The sequence below is a fragment of the Achroia grisella genome, unplaced genomic scaffold, assembly GCF_030625045.1.
Source record: "Achroia grisella isolate CSIRO2021 unplaced genomic scaffold, CSIRO_AGI_Agris_v1 utg1360, whole genome shotgun sequence".
NCBI classification, from domain to species: domain Eukaryota; kingdom Metazoa; phylum Arthropoda; class Insecta; order Lepidoptera; family Pyralidae; genus Achroia; species Achroia grisella.
In genome coordinates this window covers 1861297-1880213 of record NW_026712626.1, presented here as the reverse complement: position 1 = coordinate 1880213, position 18917 = coordinate 1861297, and the positions used below count along the sequence as shown (strand labels likewise).

At 33.6% G+C, this 18917-nt stretch overlaps 2 protein-coding genes across 2 annotated transcripts in view; one reads left to right on the top strand and one right to left on the bottom strand.

Moving 5' to 3' along the window:
• The window catches only part of LOC131855287 (ITG-like peptide), a 60315-nt gene that overhangs the window by 19753 nt on the left and 21645 nt on the right, over nucleotides 1–18917 (top strand). The gene's annotated exons all lie outside the window — the stretch shown is intronic.
• Nucleotides 1411–4738, bottom strand: LOC131855288 (hemolymph trypsin inhibitor B-like). The gene is made up of 3 exons (XM_059206540.1): nucleotides 4675–4738; nucleotides 4350–4404; nucleotides 1411–1522 (listed from the first exon to the last, which is right to left on the bottom strand). Exons 1-3 carry the CDS (start codon nucleotides 4736–4738, stop codon nucleotides 1411–1413), a joined length of 231 nt encoding a protein of 76 aa, XP_059062523.1.

Sequence of the window (18917 nt, the reverse complement as noted above, 5' to 3'; positions counted from 1 at the left end):
TTATAAAGTCTAAGAGGTAGATAATAAAGTAACAAATTCAATTTTACATATATAATATTAGCGATAAAGATATATAAATACAAAACAAGTACATTTTACTAGCAATTTTAATCCGAAGTGGTTTATAAAATGAATCCTTCCAAATATATTTTTATGCAAGTTGGTGTTTGTCATTATTGCTATATTTATTTAATAGGCGTTTCTTTAAACATATACAATATTGTATATCTTATTAATATTAATATTATAAATTACTCTTTTACGCAAAAACTATTGAACGGATTTCGATGGAACGTTACAATCATATAGTTTATATATCAGAATAACATATAGGCTATAAATTTCACGCCGGATGAAACCTCAGGCTTAGTTAGTACAGAATCAAAATGTTTGTTTTCACCAGTTTGTTTACGTTATATACCTACATACCATAAGTATAGAGAAATCTGCTGTTGGTAGTAGATTGAATAATCCTGTATTTGTTAGTTAAAATAATATATAATATTAAAGATAGGAGCACACTCAAATTTAGCTATTTCACTTAGTAATCTGCCCCTCGGGTATTTTACATCAATAGCTACCTTTACACATCACGTTCTTTACCCTACGATCCCCTTACAACCCCCTGAATCAGGTTCGAACCTCTGGCAGCCGCCATTAGACTAAAGTCGTATTCGTCAACCGCTCCATAAGTCCTTCCGCGGGTTTGAAGTGCTTCTATTTTCTCTCCAATGATACAGCTCAGAATGACAAATTTAAAATTAGTGTTCTGTGTTCTTTTTTAAAAGTTATATAATACAACTAGTTTTCGCCCGCGGCTTCGCTCGCGTTAAGAAGTATTATTATTAGGTATAGTTTTTGCGACTTTACAGTAGTTTCATACAATCTTTCATCCCCTATTTTATCCCTTTAGGGGTGGAATTTATCATAATCCTTTCTTAGGGGATGCCTACGTCATAGTAGCTTTATGTATACAAAGTCTCAGCCCGATCGGTTTAAAATTGACAAAGTTTCATACAAACTTTCATCCCCTTTTTTTATCCTCTTGGGGGTAGAATGAATCAAAATCCTTTCTTAGCGGATGCCTACGTCATAACATCTACCTTCATGCCAAATTTCAGCCCGATCCGTCCAGTGGTTTGGGCTGTGCGTTGATAGATCACTATGTCAGTCAGTCACCTTTGAGTTATATATATTTAGATACATATAGCAAAATGAAGTTGCATACATTTATAAATAACAACACCTAACGTCTTAGACAGACAGCTAATGGGAAATCTATATATATAAATAAAATTGGAGTGTTTGTTTGTAATATTGACAGAAGCGTTTCTTTTATTTTAGAAAAATAAAGTTAAATTCCACGCGGACGAAGTCGCGTGTACAGCCAGTAATAAATATGTTTGTAGGTTAGTCGCCGCAAGCGAGTTTACATGCTGATAGGAACTCAAAATTATTTTCATTTCCGTTACAGCCGCCGTAAGAGAACTCGATGCAACCTTGACCTTCAACATAGCCGTATCTGAAAAAGAACAAAACATACAATCACGACTGTTATGACAGTTGGGGTGGTCAGAGGCTTTGTCAACTAACAAGGGGAAGGGGATTGTTAGTAATGGGAAATAGTAACTATAACCATGTACCATATTAGGTCGCCTCCACGCGGTTCCCCCTGGAAACTATCGTGATAAATTCTTGGTGGATTTGTCACGATGGGCTAACTGACCTGACCTCATGATCATCTTATCATCCTCCACTGGTGCCCCGCCAGCGTAAACCGTTAGCGCAGGTGGGTGCACCATTCCATTATCATATACACAAACAAAAAATGTCGATATTGTTGAAAAAGCTAAACTCGAAGCATCGTAGTTTTATGAAATAGCAACACATGAGTGTATCTATCCACGACTAGAAAGAAACTCAACTGTTTTATTTTAAAATTGTAATTTTTTTATATGTTCAAATTCAAATTCAAAAATCATTTATCCATGTAGGACATTTTAGCCCCTTATGAACGTCAAGTTTCACATTATATTTTTTTTCCCTACCATCCAGTTCGGTATATAGATCCAATTGAGAAGAACTGGCAAGAAACTCAATTGAATAACTTTTTCTTTAAAAGCCAGTTTTTTTACAACTGTCTTTTGGCCGCGGCTTCGCTCGCGTTAATTTATCCCTTTATGTCTACGTCATAGTAGCTTTATGCATGCAAAATCTCAGCCCGATCGGTTTAAAATTGATCCCCACTCTCAATTTTATCCCCTTGGGAGTAGAATTAATCAAAATCCTTTCTTAGCGGATGCCTACGTCATAACATCTACCTGCATGCCAAATTTCAGCCCGATCCGTCCAGTGGTTTGGACTGTGCGTTGATAGATCACTATGTCAGTCATTTGAATTATACTTTGAATTATATTAGGTGTACAACTTTGCTTCCGCCGTTTTTTTTTCCGAAATTCGAGGCTTTATTGTAAAAAACTGGTTATATATTTATAATTCAAAGTATTGTCCATCGCTGGCCACTACTTTCTCCCATCTTTCAGGCAGCGTACGAATCCCGAGTTGAAAAAAACTGGTCATCTTTTGAAGCGATCCACGAATCGATAGAATTTTATACTTTTTCATAAGAATGGAAGTGCTGGTCAGCCAGGCCGGGTGCCATTGATCAAAGCAAGTGATAGTCTGAGGGAGCAAGGTCTGGAGAATACGGCGGGTGGGGTAGGATTTCCGATTTCAACGTTTCTAAGTATGTCTTGACCACTTCGCAACATCGAGTCGAGTATTGTCAGGTTGTAAAATCACTTTATCATGTCTCTGGTTGTATTGCGGCCGTTTGTCTTTTAATGCCAGGCTAAAACGCATTAATTGCGTTCGATAACTATCGCCTGTGATCGTTTTAGTCGGTTATAACAACTCATAATGCACTACGCCGAGCTGATCCCATCAAATACTGAGCATAGCCTTGGAACCGTAAATATTCGGTTTGGCCGTCGACCTGGAAGCATGGCCGGGATATCCTCATGGTTTTCTGTGCTTAGGATTATCGTAATGAACCCATTTTTCGTCCCCAGTTACAATGCGATGCAGAAATCCCTTCCGTCTTTGCTTTGCAAGCAGCTGTTCACAAGCAAACAAACGCCGTTCAACATCTCTCGGCTTCGATTCGTACGGCACCCAATTTCTTTGTTTTTGAATCATTCCCATGACTTTCAGGCGTTTTAAAATGGCTTGTTGATCACTCCCAATGATCCTGCCAATTCTTGTTGCGTTTGACACGAGTCTTGATCAAGTAATGCCTCTAATTTTGCATCTTCGAAAACCTTCTCTCTTCCACCGCCATGCTGGTCTTCGACGTCAAAATCATTGTTCTTGAAGCGTTGAAACCACTCTCGGCACGTTCTTTCACTAATAGCTGCCTCATTATAGGCATTTGAGAGCATTCGATAAGCCTCAGCCGCAGATTTCTTCATATTAAAGCAGAAAATTAAAACCTCCCGCAAATGACGAGAATTTGGCTGGTAAGCTGACATGTTTAGTAGAGAATAACTTTGTGATGCAGACACAAATCGACTAATATTTCGATGGCGTTATGTTTACAAATACCTAAGCTTATTGTATGACATCTACGATCTATTTATTTCGACTACCACTTACCGCTACAGCCATCTATTTCAAAACGGCGGAAGCAAAGTTGTACACCTAATATATATTTAGATGTATAGGAATTTATATAGGTGTCTATGTCTAACATTAAATGAAAATCCTGTGCATGAACAACTATTGCTATGCTCGCTCGTCATTCAAATAATCGTTTAGTGAGTAGGCTTTGCTCAGTAAATATGTAAACTGAATAACTTATCGTCCAAGCAGTTTATATGTCTATTTATATTTATATGTCTATGTATATTTACAACACCGAAAATTATCAATAATATCTTAAAGTCGGCAATACGTACGTAACACTCCTGGTGTTTCAGGCGTCCATAGGCTACGGTAACCCTCTACCATTACATGGGCCGTATGCTTGTTTGCCACTATAATGGTATAAAAAAAATGCCTGTCTAAACAACTAAAGCTATACAAGGTCGTCTGTTAATAATTATTTACAGATACAGGACGTAATTACAGAGTAATATAATCGTTTACTTTATTCAATAAGTATTTCTTAATAATAAAATAAGATAGAAAAAAAAATTTCTTATGGTATTGTATTGTAGAATTTAATACTCATTCCTGTAAAAGATCTGTTAATATTATGTAAATGAAATTTGGTTGCAAGTTTATAAAAAAGAATCAATATGTACACTCTACTTTCGATGGAGTTTGTTAAAAAATATAGATTGTTTTACCTCACGAAACTTCCAGTACACGAACCCCTATCTAATGGCAGCGAGCATATGTCTTCTGCAAAAAAAGGTAGATAGATAGATATCTTTGGACAATTCACGCAACGCCATCTAGACCCAAGCTAAGTAGATCATGATACATTTCATTTTTGTAAATACATACATAATATACTTAGAAAATAACTTAGATACAAACAAACATACTTATGAATACAAATTATTTGTACCGTGCGAGGAATCGAACCGCGACCATCGGAAGTAAGGCTGTGTGTTAAACCGCTGCACCACCGAGGCCATCAAGTAATAAACGATAATAACTTACGATTACCATCTCCATTACAACTGTTGTAGATGAAGAACAGAATGAAAATTATTGTAATATATTTATACATTTTTTATACGTATATAATGTATGGATTTGTACTAATACGGGTTTAGTAAAAATATTACTGCGAGTTGTAATTTATATATTACATTTTGTTTACACAATTTTTGTGTTCAATTAAAGAGAATATCTCATTTTGTATCTCAACCAGAATGATGTATAGCAGGTACGACGGTCGCTTCTTCGATTCCTCGCATGGTATAAACATTTGTATTCATGAGTTACTGTATTTATTATAAACATGTTCCACTATTATTTGAAAAAAATACGAGCTGAGTTTCTTGTCAGTTCTTCTCATCTCGATATCATTCCGAACTGACGGTAGATTTGACATATCATAAGAGTCTGTAATAGGAGGATATGTAGGACCACACTCCTGTGTAGTGTGTGTTTATTATTATTATTAAATCTATCTTAATGTTAATAATATTATGAACGCGAAAGTTTCTACGTATGGATGACTACTGAACCGATTTTGATGAAACTTCAAAAGTAATATAGTTTATACATCAGAATAGCACATGTTATAATGAAATTTAACGCAGGTGAGCGAGCACAGTTAGTTAATATTAATTAATTCATTTATTGACTACAAAATTTTAAACTGATGTGTCGGTAGCTTAAGAATACCAAAATATAGGAATACATGAATAAAGATATCTTAATTTAATTTGTATATTTATATATTTTACAGTCTTTACAAGTTAGACAATTATTATTATTCCCCTTAATACTTATTTATGACTAAGAATGCACTTGAACTAATAAAAATAAAATACTCTACCGTGTCTAATGAGTATAAAATAATACGAAATACCTATGTATATTTATTTTAAAATAAGTAAAGACGATATAAATACGATAATAAAAATACATTACATATTTTCTTGTAATTATTTTTATATATTTATTATAATAATGTTTATTTTTTTATAAATTGATGCCAGGAGTAGATTTTATTCAAAGTTGGGCCTTACCTTTTTTTTATTTAATTTTATCATGTGGAAAAATCTTCAAAAGAATCACCTTCCGCTGGAGGGATATCGAAGGTCGTGTGTGGAATCATTGCCCATTATAAAACCACACGATGTACCTTATTTTTGGTCGTTTTTTGTCGTGGGGAAAATTTTATAAAAGTCTCTCTCTCCGCCGGGAAGTGTGGGCTTCTATGTTAAAACACGGTGTAGTTACGAGCCCAATTGCAGGAGTTACGAGTCGTCAGTCTCACCTTTTTTTATTTTTTATAATTTGGAAAATCTTCAAAAGACACTCCCCATGCCAGAGGGGTGACTATTTTTTTTTTTTTATTGGGTTGTTTGGGCTATTGTCAGATGTGTAGCACCTGTAGCACTGCGACCTACATAGATCTATTGTGCTCGCCCTTTTCAGAGTTCGCTACCTAGACCCGTCAGGGACAAGAATTGAAGGATATTCTTAGGAGCGATCGTTTTTATCTCCTCGGGAAAGAGTGTAAACTTTCCAAAGGAGATATTTCGTTTATGCATGAGTGGGCTACAACCACATAGGATGTGAAGCGGCGTTTCCTCTTCAGTTTGGCAGAATCTGCAGATACTTGTCGTGCATAGGCCTAGCTTAGCCATATGCTTGTTCAATTTGCAGTGTCCTGTGAGGGCCCTAGTCATCATGCATATGTTGCTTTTACTCAATAGCAGTAATCTATTGGAGTATTTGGTCGAGAAGCCTGATATGAGGGGTGACTATGGTATGTGTGGGATTCTTACACATTAAAAAACATCATGTTGTACCTACGAGCGCTATCGCCGGAGTTGCAAGATCGTGTCAGCATTCTACCGCGGCTCCGACGGTGATAACACGCCTTGTAGATGGTATAGGGCAGGCCCCATCTAATTTTTAGGGCGTCCTATTTCGCCCTACTCAATTGCAGATCATATGGGCGCACATGTCTCCGCGCCCATTTGAATGGGGCGCTGCCTCCTTCAAGGCAAGCACCTTGGACCATATAGATTGGGGGATAGAGATGCGGCGGAGTTCGTATGCCCATGCCTCTGTGCCGAACTTTTCTTCTTGCTTTTTCTTGCCGAGTTTCGATTAAGGGGTGAGGGGTACTGAAATTACAGTACACAGTGTAACACACGTTATGACGTACGGAGGCGAAACGTGGGCACTGACGATACGACTGGTCCACCAACTCAAAGTCACTCAATGAGCTCCGAGACGAAGTAATTCGCCAGAGAACTAAGGACACAGACGTAGCTGTTCATATTTGAAAGTTGAAGTGGAGTCGGCTGGTCATATCTGTCGCAGAACTGATGCTCGTTGAAGTAGACGTATGTAGGACGCCTCGCAGCTAGGTGGGTGGTACATACGTAAGGTTGCGGGTAATAACTGGAAGAGATCGGCTGAAGATCAAGTCCAATGGCGTGCCTTGGGAGAGGCCTTTGTCCAGAAGTGGACTGCAGTGGGCTGATAATGATGATGATGTCAACAACACATACCTGTTTGGCAAAACATGCGTCATCATGTAAACAACGGGTGTTACTTGATGATGTGGGTCCATAGTGCTATAAATAGGTAGGGATAATAGATAAGTAGGGAAAAAAAATAAAATTAGAATGTAAAAATTTTACGTTCATAAGCGGCTAAAAGTTCCTACATGAATAAATGATTTTTGAATTTGAATTTGAATAGGCGACCTTGTCAACTTTTTAATAACTCTTTTTTCCACGCACAACTACATTGTGGAATCAACTTCCCGCAATATTGAAACCTTCAAGAAAAGAGCTTATTCCCTCTTAAAAGGCCGACAACGTACTTGCAAGTACAAACAATTATATTCACGCATACAATTGTTTGTACCGAGCGAGGAATCGAACCTGCAACTACCGGAAATAACCTATATGTGTTGAACCGCTAGACTAGGGAGGCCGTCAACATTATCATTTGGTAAAAATCTGCAAACATATTCAATGCATCACATATTCCATAACAATTGAATTAAAATTGATAGACTTTTTTTGAAGTCGGTAAAAAATCAATAACAAAAAGAAACATCAAAAGCTTTTCAGAATTGGTTAATATATAAAATTGTATTGAAAAACATAAAGTGAATATTTTCCAGTTGATCAAATAATGTAAATGAAAAATGAGAACTTATGTTATTGTTACGTACTTGTTTAACGATTCATTATTAACATTTATTGTTTATAATCACTAGCTCTACCCGCGATTTCGTCCGCGTGAAATAGTGACCTTGGAATCCTTGGATAGCATTTTAAATTATTTAGACTAATTATAAAATATCAAAGAAAAAAGTTTCATCGTTCTAACTTCAAAAATGACGAATTTCCATACAGACTTTCATCCCCTATTTTATTTTACCCACTTAAGCGTAAAGTTTTTACAAACTTTGAATGTCATATTTATTTATATTTAATCAACAGTCTAAAAAATAAGTTTCAAGATTCTACCTTTTAAAACGACGATACTTCCATACAACCTTTCATCTCCTCTTTCAACCCTTTTTTCTCATTAAAAAGCCTATATCGTTTCTCAGGGTCTTAGACTTTGTACAATATTTTATTAAAATCGCTTTAGTAGTGCTGGCTTGAAAGCGCGACAGACAGACAGAGTTACTTTCGAATTTATAATATAACTAAGAATTATTATTTTATATACAATTTGGTGTTGTTTATGGTACAATCTAGACACGTCAGCTGTCTTGCCGTATCATTTGCTAATTACAAATGTCTAGGCGCATTAATAATTTGCAGGTTTTACTTGATAACACTATTTTAATGAAATTTTCAATATATTGCATTGCACAGCGCTATTTGTGTTGGTCGGGCTGTTCAAGTTATGACTGTTAAGAGGACTATTACAAAATGATGCCGCTCAACTTTAGGTTTAATCGTATGGATTTACGCACACATACAGTAATACACGCACACAGACGCAAATAAACGTGTAGCTCAATCGGTGTGGATTTAGTATGAACCATTTTGATCCTTGTAATATTTTAATTAATAATGTAATATGTTTTTACTTAACTGAGTAACATAAACTATTTATTGGATTTTTTTAAATAACGTGATTTATCTTAATTATCAAAGTGCTAATAATGACCATATTTTTTTATTATATTATTCCTAGAGGGTTGAAGTCAGGATGCTGGCCGATTGTATAACTAAAAGCCAAAACCTTAAGTAATATGAGTAACAAATAATTGGGATAAGGACAGGAAGATGAAATTACTATAACATAAATGTACTATTTAATTCTTATTATATATTAATTAAATTTATTTATTAATAAATACAAGATAATTTATTATAAGAGTCGGATGCATTATTGCCATATTCACTTGTTCTAAATATTAAACTTAGGCAAATAATTATTTTACTTATATATAATAGTTGTGTTTTCATGGCTTTATTTCGATTTAAAGTTCCCATCCTTATATGTATATTAGATGTGGCCGCGACTTCGTCAACGTGGTATAATGAAATTGACCAAATAAAGGAAATATATTTAGATTATAACCCAAAAAAGTTTCATTGTTTCACTTAAACAATGATGATACTTTTATACAACCTTTCATCTCAGCTTTCAATCCCTTACAATCCTTTTTCGCACTATAAAGTAGTCTATGACCTTTCTCAGGGTATACTATCTGTGTATATGCATACCTATCTATATAGACTATCTGTGTATATATATGGCAGTGAATTTACAGGGTACAGGGGAATAACACCTCAGGAATAAAACATCATATTCTCAGGAATGGCAATGCATGGAGGGCCGTCAGCTTGTTTGCCATTCTAAGTTGTATAAAAAAACCTTCAACTGCTATCATTGCTGTTCCTGCATCATTGACGTCGCCGCATGATTGGCTGATATTGCAGCTTCTCGTTCTTGGTTGGCCGATTCTTGATTCATGATAAATAATTACATGTTAATATCAAAACTTTTTATAGATTATTACAAGACGCCTCATTGATTATATGGAATGAAATCACCATGAGCTATAGAGACTTTGGACAGAACCTTAAAAGACCTTAGAAACACCTCTGCTCTCATTGGCGGGATTACTTTTATACTTTTGCTGGAGATTTCTGAAAGACTCTCTGTGTCATTAACATCGTCTCCCTTATGGACTTTAATTGAAAGTTTAAAACTACTGACAAATTTGAGAACCCATTTTTATGGAAGCACAGATAGTGATTTCCCACACTAACTGCTCAAACTTGAGGAAGGAATTTCTCAAAAGCATGCTCCAATCATGAAGTTTAAGCCCGCCGAACATGTGCAATGGCGTCCCATTGGATATGTTGCTTACTAAAGAATTGAAAGACAATTTAATTGTAGACCATTATAACCGGTACGTTAGCTGGGCAACCAGCTCATATACCAAGAATACCGACGATTCCAACTTATCTGCCAATACCATTTTAAAGTTAAAATATCATCTACACATGTAATAGATCTATGTATGTTTTGATCTTAAAAAACTACGCAGATTTTGATTCGTTGTTAATAGAATAGATAGACTCAAGAGGAAGGTTTATATATAACGTCCCAATACTGTACACGGATCTTTAAACGCGCGATAACCTATATATCCCATATTCACGCGGGCGAAGCCGCGAGCTAAAAGCTAGTCTCTAAATAAAAACATTTATAATGTTGACTTTTCACCCAAACACGCATAATTATTTGACATAACTGTACAGTAATGAAAGTCCAACGAGTATAATAACAGAATGGCTGCAATTTAGAAATATGTATCTGTATTGTGTAAAATAAAATAAAGTAAATTGGATAAAATATCTCTAAACATTAAGGAATATAATTTATATATAATTTGGTAATTTATTTACAATCCACATTGCATACTAGATGATATAACACAAGACAAATGTACGTAAAAATAATAATGGTATTTTTATAAACAATAACCCTATTTTAATTTAGAAAAAAACTACAAAATAAACATAAAGTAAAATTGGTTTACATTTCCTTACATTTTTCTCTCAGATAAGCGTTATTTTTAAAAATACTAAAATGTTCTCTTTTTTAATTTTAACAATTAATTGCCATTAGTGTGACGAAATACCATGCTCTTGTGCTTTTTATAGTGCAGCAGGGTAGGTAGGTTTTATTTGTAGCATAACTGTACTTTTGTTTTGGCATGCTAAAATAAATATTATATATATATATTTAACAACAACTTTAAATTAATATTCGTAGAAATAAGTATATATTAGCAAAATTAATTAAATATTACTTAAATTATCAAAATTGTTTAGTCGCACTATACTAATGTTCACTGACAAATGTTTACGAATGTCTTATCGTAGCGGTGTCGTAAAAAATAGTATAGGTACTACCTCGACGAGCGCTAGCGCAGCACTGAGAATTTACTTTTGGCGCAACGGAATTTATACAACTTTCAATTATTATTATTGTTTATTTTTTTCTTAGAAACTTATATTTTTTTTTATATTTCTAATTTACAAGTATATTAACTTTATTATTATGTTTTTTTTATGCAAAAATTTCGTTGTATTTATGAGAAAATTAGAAATGATTATGGCAAAGTTTTGTTGAAATTTCGGGTTTCATTATGATCAATTTTTTAGATATTTAAGTTGAAAATGAAAAAAAGGACGATGCTGTCTCAATTTATAAAGTAATTATCAAGTTTTAGTACAGATATCATATCAATTTATGTTTGTTTATTAATGAACGACGACCCCAAACTTCTGTCTCTTAGCGTTTTTGAATAAACTATTTTAGAAATTAGGAAGACTAACAAAGAGAAAATTAACATTTCAAAGATGTTGTTTTTAAGATTAGATATCTATCTATATAATTCAGGAATCAAAATGTATATCCGACTCTTAATTTCTTAGAACCAGAACCCCAAAGACCCCGCTTTTACGCCAAAAAATGTGAAAGGCCTCTTAATGTAATTATTTAATTTTCATAACATTATTTTAATAGTTCTCTTGTGATCCTGTATTATAAACATAAACTTTTATAAGTGTACTGTTGGTCTCCCTAATTATTCGCTCTCAAACACACATCACTGTTCCAGTCGCCATTCAGAGCTTAATGTACGCATGACGCCAGCAGTGTGTGCTAGAGATGACATTATACCTCTTTCTCTTTCCCACATATACTACAATAGGTATTGTTATAAATTTGTATAATATTATGGCATTGGTGGTCTAACGGTTTAGAACACTGCTTTACTTCCGATGGTCGTTGTTTTCCATTCTTCGCCCGGTGTAAACCTTTGTAATCTTAAGTATGATTGTTTGTATTGGGTATTTTCAATGTATATTATGTAAGTGTTTGCAAAAAATGTTTCTATGTATTTAAATTAGTTGTCTAGTACACATAACACGAACTCTGCTTAGCTTGGGACTAGATGGCGTTGTGTCCAGGATTAAGATTATTATTGTTTGTCAACTCTGTATGATGCAGACGGTTTCATACGAAGTACACCTCAGTAAACATTTGTTTTTGTTTTAATGTTACGACGTTGGCAAACTGGCATCTTTGTCGGAGATAAAAAGTAGCCTATGTTCATCTTTATATAAAATAATTGGTAGAAATATACGAAACGATTAAATTTATAACATTTTATTTACAACATTTCTATTTATACATTTGAAAATATTGAAATTTTGAACAACAATTTGAACACATATCACATATATGATAAACAATTCTTTCTTCTAAATAATTAATAAATTAATATTAACATAGCATTTTTAAAACAAGCTTTAAAATTTTCAAATCTCGGTGTAATTGATAGATTTTTTGGAATTTGCATAAGTATGCATATTTTGCGTACGTCTACAGAACTAATATTTTTATTGTCTTCTGTTATTTTTATAATAAATAAATATAGTTTTAAATTAAGAACAAGGAACTAAGGAGGACATCCACAAGCGTTTTCACAGTCGCTCAGTGTCTCGTAATTGTTTGCATTCCCTCCACATCCACCGTATGTGAACTTGGTACAGCCTTCACCTTCCACGTAGCCGTACCTGAAAATAATATAAGATAATTTGGTTTATATTGAAACTGCTATGGTGTATGTTGCTGGCAGCTTGTCTACCATTATTTTTTTAAACTTTATACTTTTTATATGTCACTTTTGACTAACTTATTGTTTTGTTAACATTCTCGCTGTGAGCCCTTTTGGGAAGAAAACACATTTTTACTAGTATTTGGTTTTTATTAAAATAAGTAGTTGTGTTCCCGCTCACAGTAACAGTGTAAACTTTAAAGATGTACACATATAATGTTGTTTGCGTTTCAAAGAATTTATGTAATACTAGTGAACCGCGCAACTTCGTTTGCATCACACTTACTCAATTTACATTATATATTTTTGAATTACAGCCTATGTATTATTCTCATGTATAAGCTATATTACTGTAAAGTTTCATCAAAATCCGTTCAGTAGTTTTTGCGTTAAAGAGTAACAAACACCCATCCATATGTATTAATTTTTATTTATACATAACATCTTAAGAGGCGTCTTAGTCTACCGGAAATTTACAGGTTAAGAGGCATGCCATTTTAGTCCGGGGTCTAAAAAGGAATTATTATTGACAATATCTTATGATGGCAGTACTGGTCGTGTATGTTACCACTTACTATCACGACCTACCATTTCAATTACATTAAAACGGCTGGTTGGTGGTTTAAAATGGTTTCCAGGGGAACCCCGTGGAGGTCAACCTGATATGGTACATTGGTAGCAATATGGTTATTAGTCAACATTACTAACAATCTCCTAATCCCCAGTCCGGTAGAAATCATAAAAATATTTATTATTTCCTAAAACTAAATTAATATCAGCTGACGGCTTCGGTGGTCTAGTGGTTTAGCACACAGCTTTACTTCGCAGATCGCAGGTTCGATTCTTCAAAAATTTGTATGATCGTTTTTATGTCTTGGTGTTTTCTATGTATATTATTGTATGTATTTACAAAAAAAGTATCTAAGTATTTACATCAGTTGTCTAGTACCCATAACACAAGCTTTCCTTACCGTGGGACTAGATGACGCTGTGTTAATTGTTCAGGGTTTACAAAGAAAAGAAAAGAAGTTACCTCAGGAACGCAGCATCGCACGGTCCTGTCACTAATGGTAGAGAGCATACATCTCCTGTAATCAAAGAATTGACTGTATATTACCTGGTAAATGCACCTCTACAGGGCCCAGTGACTAGTGGCAACGAACAGGAGTCTCCTGTAAGACAAACAAAAATAGTTCAAAATAAAACCTGACGTGAGTCAGAGTTCTCTCTGAGAAAGGACATGGGCTACTTTTTAATCCGAAAAAAGTGTTTGTAAGGGGTTGAAAGGGGTGATGAAAGGTTGTATGGAAGTATCGACAATTTACGCGGACGAAGTCGCGGGCACATCTAGTAATAAATAAAGTTACCACAAGTATCTTCACATTCGTCTAGCGTTTCGAAATTGTTTGCGTTTCCTTGGCAGCCTCCGTATGTGAAGTTGGTGCAACCTTGTCCTTCAACGTAACCGTATCTGAAAATAACATTTAAAAATATTAGAGTCAAATACAATCTAATTTTAAATAATATTGGTGTGTACGACGCACCTTTTTAAACTTTTGTATTGTATTTTTTTATATAGGTATATTTAAAATCCATTTTTATTATCAATTTTGAAATGTATATCTTTACCTTCAGCGACCGTAGTTTCTCTTATAACTAAAATTAGAATATAAAGTCTTATACAGTCCTTAAAAAACCTCAGTAATTAAAAATTAGATTTCATTTAAGTAGTGGTCGCCCAGTCTTAATTAATTAAAAAAAAACAAAGAAATTATACATACAGAAACACTCAGATCGATACAAACAAACATACTCATGAATACAAATGTTTGTGCCGTGTACCATCACTAGATAGTTCAACGAAAGTTCACACAGCACTCGCTGTAAAATTATTCGTGTTAAGACCCGGTTAATAATAAGTATAAATAATGTATATCTTCTTCTATCGACCGCTAGACGACCTCGGTGGTCTAGCGGTCTACCACACCGCTTTACGTCCGATGGTCGCGGGTTCGATTCCTCGCACGGCACAAACATTTGTATTCATGAGTATGATTGTTTGTATCGGTCTGGGTGTTTTCTATATATATTAAGTATGTATTTACAAAAAAAAATATCTATGTATTTGTATCAGTTATCTAGTACCCATAACACAAGCTTTAGCTAGCTTAACTTGGGTCTAGGTGGTGCTGTGTGAATTGTTCTGAGATTATTATTATTATTCTATGAGACAGCTTTCCTAATGAGCGGTAGCTGTCTCTCTAATTGAAAAAATAACGTGATTACTCAAGAGTGCTTCAATATACGTTTATTGGAATAAATTAGAATAGAATAGAATAGCATTTATTACATCACACATCACACACAACGAAAATGCTGACAGCAGCATATAAATCATTACATAGTATAAAACAAAGTCCGACCACTGTGCGATCAAAATTCGGTTATAATTAATTTAACTATAGACAAATAATATTAAAGACAAACAATATTAATCACTTCTTATTTTGACTACGGACTTCATCATTACTACATAGATATTATGTTATCTGTGCTACATAGTATAACACAAAGTCGCTGTCGCTGTCTGTCCGTCCCTATGTATGCTTAAATCTTTGAAACTACGCAATGGATTTTAAAGCAGTCTTTTTGAACAGATAGAGTGATTCAAGAGGAAGGTTTATATGTATAATACATGTACACCCGTGCGCAGCCGGGGTGGGTAGCTAGTTTATAATAAAAAGTTATTCCACGCGGACTAAGTGGAGAGTAACAGCTAGTGTTATAATAAAAAAATTACTTATGGTCTTATATATTTTGTCGGAAACTTAAATTTTTGTTTTATATACACTACATACATATTTCAGCTGAACTTATCCGATTTCTTTTCATTAGAAGTCTGGTCATATACCTCATTGGGACGAATACAGTAGAAATAAACCACGAAAGTTTCCATTGACGACCGCGTGGTGGTCGACCTGATAGGGTACATGGTTAGTAATAGGACCACTTGTTTCCTATAGTAACAATCCCATCTTCCCCAATAGATTTTAATCCTAATATAATATTATAAATGCAAAAGTTTGTGAGTATGCAGTTTGGTACTAATTTTTAGAAATTTTAGAAGAAATAATCTTTATTCAAATAAACTCATTACAAGCACTTTTGAATAGTCATATTTTGATTCTACCACTCATTCGGAATGCAGATTCATCACAAGAAGAACGAGCAAGAAACTTGTGTGTTGCTCTTTTTAATAGATGTTTTTTTTATATAAATAATTACAGTATAACAAGTAAGAGGCATGCGATAATCAACATAGAAATCGCTACGCACTCATTATTAGTGTAATTAGATAATATTGTCAGTGCTATGGATTTAAAGTTTTTCTATAAAAACATTATAATCGTTAAGGAATTCATCAATTTTATAGTAAGCTTTTTTGCAAAGGAACTGTTTTATTTGACATTTAAATCTTTTCATTCACGTTAATGCTACTGAACGGATTTTATATAACAAAAAAATGAAATTATTATATATAATAAATGATTTTCTATTCCATTCTATACAGGAAAGTTTATAATTAACTGTCTGTATGTTATCTTACCTTAGAAAGATGGCTTCACAAGGCCCTATCACTAACGGTAGTGAACATATGTTTCCTGTAAACAAAGAATTGAATGTATTTACCTTGTAATGGCTGCTCTACATGGCCCAGTGACTAGTGGTAACGAACAGATATCACCTGCAATATAAAACAAATAATGGAATAATATTATATATTATGTTATACATTTAATATCTTATCTATCTGTTTGTTTGTTTGTCAACTTGACATTTATAATAAATCATTACATAGTATAAAACAAAGTCGCTCTCGCTGTCTGTCCCTATGTATGCTCAAATCTTTAAAACTACGCAATGGATTTTGAAGAGGTTTTTTAATATATAGGGTGAATCTAGAGTTCTAGAGGAAGGTTTATATATATAATACATGTGGGTAGCTAGTCTTAAATATAAAATTCTCGTGTCACAATGTTAGTTTGTATATGCATATTCAGTAGGTTCGATTCTCAGCGGCTACTACGTATTTATAATACCCCTAAGTGATAAGGGTTGTCCATCCCTTGTTTATATTAGTACCAGTTCTCTAGTACCCATAACACAAGCTCTTTCAAGTCTAAGTATTTAAGTATTTCTATTACTCATAATATAAACTTTACTTAGCTTGGGACTAGATGGTACTATGCAAATTATCCAGGGCGTATTAGTATTATTAAAAACAATATAGTGCATTAATTATAAATAGAATAGAATAGAATAAAAAATCATTTATTCACATAAACTTACATTGAAGCACTTTTGAATAGTCAAAACATTTTTTTCAATGCTGTCTTATCACAAGAAGAACAAGCAAGAAACTTGTGTGTTGCTCTTTTAAATAATTTATTCTTGCTTACAATTTAAGTTTAAGTGTGTGAATACAAACCACCGATTAGCACTAATTCAATGAAATAATAAAATAGAAAAAAACATTCAATTTACAACAACTGTTTAAACAATTAATAAGAGAAAATAAGTCATAGTGATTAGAGCAGACCAGTCCACACAAGCAGCACCCGTTCACGAGTATGACTGATGAGCCAGCCACCACTGCGCTCGATCATATTTTAGGGAGCCTAATGACCCGGCCCACCACGCCGCCACAAGTCGGGACATTTTAGTGAGCATGACAACTCAAAATACCAGACCACGTCTCATAAAAATATATATATTTGTGAAATGGTGCATAACTTTAAAGTTCAAGTTATGTACCATAAAGTTTTTTTAAATTAATCCAGTTTATTATTGACATGTGACAAAATTGACGCAAACATTTTTAATGTCTACGATTCGAACCCACAACATTCCAAGTTTGGACATAACAAGTAAACAACTAGACCACTACGGTATTAAAAAAGAAACTAACATATTTAACAATCTTACCGTCTCCATAACAAATGTTGTACATGAAGAACAAAATAACAATGGACACAATAAATTTATACATGTTACACGTCTGTTGCGAATCGATTCGTGTCGAACGAGAATGATTACATTAAATATAATAAATATGTTGCGGCGAGCGATGTTTTATATCGTATTTTATTTATTTAATGTTAATATATCATTAAGGCGAATACTATACCGTTTTATAGGTTTTTTTTTACAACTAAGTATTTTTACAAACTTTGAATGTCATATTTATTTATATTTAATCTTTACATTCTCGCCTCTTCCGGTAAGGCGAGTTTATTTACAAACTTTGAATGTCATATTTATTTATATTTAATCTTTACATCCTCGCCTCTTCCCGTAAGGCGAGTTTATTTACAAACTTTGAATGTCATATTTATTTATATTTAATCTTCTACATCCTCGCCTCTTCCCGCAAGGCGAGTTTATTTACAAACTTTGAATGTCATATTTATTTATATTTAATCTTCTACATCCTCGCCTCTTCCCGCAAAGCGAGGTTATTTACAAACTTTGAATGTCATATTTATTTATATTTAATCATTACATCCTCGCCTCTTCCCGTAAGGCGAGTTTATTTACAAACTTTGAATGTCATATTTATTTATATTTAATCTTTACATTCTCGCCTCTTCCGGTAAGGCGAGTTTATTTACAAACTTTGAATGTCATAATCATTTATATTTAATCTTTACATCCTCGCCTCTTCCCGTTAGGCGAGGTTATTTACAAATTTTGAATGTCATATTTATTTATATTCAATCTTTACATCCATACCTCTTCCCGTAAGGCGAGTTTATTTACAAACTTTGAATGTCATATTTATTTATATTTAATCAACAGCCTCAAAAATCTGTTTCTAGCTTCAAAAAAGACGAATTTACATAAATAATGTCATATTTATTTATATTTAATCTTTACATCCTCGCCTCTTCCCGCAAGTCGAGGTATTTTACAAACTTTGAATGTCATATTTATTTATATTTAATCTTTACATCCTCACCTTTTCCCATTAGGCGAGGTATTTTACAAATTTTGAATGTCATATTTATTTATATTCAATCTTTACATCCATACCTCTTCCCGTAAG